Raw genomic sequence first — 5,164 nt, 5'->3', positions numbered from 1 at the left:
TGCAACCTATTTTAAACTCATAATTAAATGGAAAATGAGGCGAATAACTGCAAAAAAGATTGACTTTTTAAGAAAAAAAAGAACTAAACCTTTCACTGGGCTGGCTATTGCCTTTAGGTTTTTTGTGTGTTTATTGTGTTTCATAGGGTGGATCGTCATCTTTAGTTTTTTCGTAAAAGAATATTTCTGACAAGAGACCTGCATCTCATTGTAAACTCTTGTAGTTATGAATTAAGAATAAAAAACATCCATTCACTCACAAATCACAATGGAAAGAATATGGTGTCCACGTTTTCTTTTAATTCAACTCATAACTATTGCATATATTTGTACTACAGCTGGTAAAACTCACTACATGGACATGGCTTCCCAGTTCAACAAAAAATCTTGCTTAAGAAATGTACAAAAAAAATTATAAAAAGCCCTTCATCTTCACTTTACCTCAGAAATACAAAATCTTCCCAATATTGGTACATTTTCAGATTTAAAATAAAAGGATCTTTCGATATCTAAACTAGACTTAAAGAGACAACATCTTAAGAAAATACAAAAGGAGACTGAGGTATTATTCAGTCTTGAAATGTGAAAAATCATGAACTAAAAATATCTTCTAGGTCAATCGCTTTAACATCTGGCAGTTGAGAAATGAAACGTTACACATTTCCTAGTCAGAAAGCTATAAAGTGTTTGAAAATGCATTACAGACAGCATCTAGATTGTTCTTTTCTCCTCCCGCCTCACATGAAGCTTTTGTTATGAATAAACACCACTGACAACAGCCATACAACATTTACATCAGCTTCACATGAAATAATAAAACCGAAGGCTCCAAAACATTTAAAAAGAAGAAACGTAAATATACTTAAAAGCCTCACACGACTTCAGACTTACTTTGGTTGGGCTAAAATGAGTCAGAAACAGGAAGACAGATGTCAGACGTGAGGATTTCGCTCAGGCTACAGCTGGAGCTAGTCAGCAAGATGTGTATCTAAAGCCTGTTCTGAACACATTTGAACAGCTGTTTCACCCAGCAGAAGGAATTGTGGGATACGAACCCAACCTAAATCCAGATACACACCCTGACTCACATGTAAACCACAAGAAACGCTACGCTGGGCCTTAGTCTCCTCCTCTGCCCTAGCATTCGCCAACCGCAGGCATCCTTACCCAACCCAAACCACACCTGCTCCACCCTGACTAATAACACACACAGAAAGCAATCATTAAGTGCTGCTATAACAGGAATGTAGTTATTCAGTAAGAACAACCCTGACTGAAGTATATCAATCAATCATATTGATATATACATAACCAAATTGAAAGTATACAATTTTCATATAAAACATATATATATATATATATAAAAAAAAAAAGAGTAGGGTCAATAAAAAAAGTGTGAAGTTTCCCCTTGTTTTTTCAATAAAAAGAAATATTTTAAAAGTAGCTCCCTTATCAAACTCTCTATTCACTAAAGTGCTCTCTTAAATTCAACTAACAATGAAAATGGTAAACGCAACAGTTAAGTACAGCCATAATAATCATACATCATGCTATAAAGACTCCCAAAAGCACTTAAAAAAGATCAATTTATTTATTTACGATTTAAAGGAACACCCCACTTTTTTGTTTGGAAATCAGCTAATTTTACAGCACCTTCTAGAGTTAAACAGCCAAGTTGTATCATTTTTGAATCCATTCAGCTGAACCCTGAGTCTGGTGGCAGCACTTTTAGCTTAGCTTAGCATAAATCATTGATTCGGATTAGACCATTAGCATTCCACTCAATAAAAAGTTTAAATAATTGTACGATTTCAAGCTGGAGTTTTCTGTAGTTACAAAAGCGTACGGAAAATGTAAAGTTTCTATTTTTAGGTTGATATGTCTAGAAACTATACCTTTACTATAGTACTTTACCATACCGATTATGACGTAATAATCAAGAAACTTTGCCACCCTACCATGGCTGCTGCAGGCACTATGATATTATAAAGTGCCTGAAAATAGTCCCTAGCTAAGTAATTTACTACATAAGAGCCAAGCTTTAAATAAGAAAATTATCTGAACTCTTTTTTTGAATTTGAGCAAGATGCTAATGGTCTAATCTGATTTAATGATTTATGCTAAGCTAAGCTAAGCTAAAAGTGCTCCTACCAAACCCAGAAATCGACTGAATGGATGTCAATCTTTAACTCTGGTGGAGTTAAAAAATAAGCCTATTTGCAAAAAAAGTGGAGTGTCTCTTTATGTTGATGTTGGACAGGGTGATGACTGGATTGTTTGATGGGATATTAAAGTGTTTGTGTGTCTGGTCTGGTCCGCTTTGTTCCAGTTGCTGTGCTGGTGTGGAGAGGCTGTAACACTGCTGTTTTGTGCTGTGATGGGGGTTTGCGCTCAGTATTTGGGGACTTTGGTGTAATCCTCTTGTTGGACACTCTTGCAGAGGCACATGGACAGGATCATCCCTAAAAGCTGAAGTAAGCAGAGTAGGCACAAGAGTGAGCACAATCAGCTCCCCTCACTTCTCAAACATTTATAAGCTGCCACAGTTTGGGACTTTTAATGTTTTTTGTTTTTGTTTTTTTAAAGCTGATGACAATTACTAAAAAATAACACATGGTTGCACTTTATTTCATGGCGTCCTTGCTACTACAGTGTGACTATACAGTATTGAGTAATATTAATTAGCTACATGTTAGCTGGATATAATTATGCATACACTATTTATTGTTATCATAAGTATACTGTAGGTGGTGCAAGTGTAAGGACACAGTAAAATACTTAAACTTTGACAAAATGTTTGTTTAAAGTGATTGAAACAGGAAACCTATATTTCTAGTACATTTCATACAAATAAGTTTTATGTGATTGATCAGATATTAATTAATAATTATCATAAATATTTTGTTAACTAAATAAAAAAAAAAAACAAGTGCTTAGGTAAAAACATGTAAATATTTACAGTCTGTTCTTTCAGGTAATTGCATTCAAACTGACCAGATTACATAAAATAAATAAATGCTTACTAAAAATTAATTGTATTAAATAAAATAAAAACATGCACTTATGTAAAAAAGCATAGTTCTTGTAAATTCATGGTTCTGTAAATTGCATACAAATGTTTTAATATATCTTTCTTGGTCATATATTATTAATTAAATAGGTAAAATAAAAAAACAAAATACTTATTTAGTAATGTAAAAAAATAATATAATATAATATAGTATAATTAAGAAATTCCACTACTACTACTACTGCGGCTACTACTACTACTACTACTATTACTACTACTACTACTACTACTAATAATAATAATAATAAAGTACTTAACCCATTTTTAGGTTCAGATAAAATTATTATGCAAAAAACTATTTTCCCTCCATTTAAATTTCAAAAAGTCAGGTAAATTTATTTTATGTCGTGAGCAAATGCTTTTTAAACTTTTATAGAGGAAGCACCTTAACCAGTGAACCTCATGAGGCACATTAGTGTAATTTCCCAAAAATAACAGCATTGAAGAACAGCACACCAGCACAGACATAAACAAAACATACAGTTGAAGTCAGAATTATTAGCCCATATGAATTATCAGCCCCCTGTTTATTTTTTTCCTCAATTTCTGTTTAATGGAGAGAAGATTTTTTTTTCAACATTTCGAAACACAATAGTTTTAATAACTCATTTCTAATAACTGATTTATTTTATTTTTTCATGATGACAGTAAATAATATTTTTCTAGATATTTTTTAAGACACTTCTATACAGCTTAAAGTGACATTTAAAGGCTTAACTAGGTTTATTAGGTTAACTAGGCAGGCTAGGATAATTAGGCAAGTTATTGCATAACGATGGTTTGTTCTGTAGGCTATCGAAAAGAAATTAGCCTAAAGGGGCTAATAATTTTGTCCTTAAAATGGTGTTTAAAAAATTTAAAACTGCTTTTATTCGTTAAAATAAAACAAAAAAGACTCTCCACAAAAAAAAAAAAAAAAATTATTAGACATACTGTGAAAATGTCTTTGCTCTGTTACACATCGTTTGGGAAATACTTAAAAAAAGAGAAAAAAATTAAAAGGGGGGCTAATAAATCTGACTTCAACTGTAGGTGGGTGCGTAGATTCAGGAATTATAAATGCATTTTACAAGATGTGCTTTCTAGATTTACCTCGATCACTGCTATTCCAACACAGACACCCAGAATAACTCCACAGTTCCTTAGGATCCAGTCCTCCAAACTAGATATACAGCCCTGAACACAAGGAATGAAGAGAAATGAAAAAAAGCAGAACAAATGAAGAGAAAAGTGAAAGAAGATATGCAGGATTTGGAAATAAGCCTGAACAGAACAGAGTTCTCCAAAGACAACATCCAAAGAGACAAACATGAACAAGCCAAACTCAAACTATCGGAAAGAAAGTCAAAGTCACTGGATTAATTTGCAGGAAACTGCATCTTGATTTATAGTGAAAGCTTTATTTTCTTATTTAAAACTATTGATGTATGGCAGCATATAACAGAAAATTAAAGTGATATGGCATTATTGCAAAGAATTCTGTATCACCCTTTAATTTTAGTTTGTCTGTTTACATGAAATATGCAAATACGCTAATGTAAAGGTTTGAAAACTGGCATCGTTGTCTTTGATCTAATAAGCAGAAGCAGTGCCCGAGTTGGAGCTTGAATTGGAGTGAATGGCTGGCAGCAATTAATAGCTGATATCCAGTCCATGAAGGAAATCCATATGTTGTACTAAAAGCAATTGGAAGGAAGGAGAGAACGCATAACATGGAGAGGGAAATCTCACCAGCACCATCTAACATAAACAGCAAGTTTCAAAGTTGGTGCCATGCCAGCTTTTTAATCACAAGAAAAATTGTATAATAAATGATATTGGGGTTTTATATATATATATATATATATATATATATATATATATATATATATATATATATATATATATATATATATATATATATATTTTTTTTTTTTTTAATTTATTTAATATATCAATTTTTGTCAAATACAAAAAATCCAAAAATTAAAACGTTTACTCCTTGGTGGGTAAATGGTGCAACAAGTGATTCTAACTAAAGGGATTCTAAACTTTCATTCTTGTGTTTAACACAAAACAAGATATTCTGAAAAATGTTGGGAGGAAAAAAAGAAT

At 32.2% G+C, this 5,164-nt stretch overlaps 1 protein-coding gene across 1 annotated transcript in view; it reads right to left on the bottom strand.

Moving 5' to 3' along the window:
* Positions 1 to 280: 280 nt before the first annotated feature.
* The window catches only part of cd82b (CD82 molecule b), a 55,827-nt gene continuing 50,943 nt past the window's right edge, over positions 281 to 5,164 (bottom strand). Inside the window, 2 exon segments of the mRNA NM_212663.1 lie at positions 281 to 2,469; positions 4,163 to 4,246. Coding sequence (NP_997828.1) covers positions 2,392 to 2,469; positions 4,163 to 4,246 — 162 coding nt within the window. The 3' untranslated portion in view covers positions 281 to 2,391.

Source organism: Danio rerio, chromosome 18 (genome assembly GCF_052040795.2).
Source record: "Danio rerio strain M-AB ecotype USA chromosome 18, GRCz13ab, whole genome shotgun sequence".
Lineage (NCBI taxonomy): Eukaryota > Metazoa > Chordata > Actinopteri > Cypriniformes > Danionidae > Danio > Danio rerio.
The sequence above is the reverse complement of the archived record's forward strand: the minus strand, read 5'-3'. Positions and strand labels throughout refer to the sequence as shown.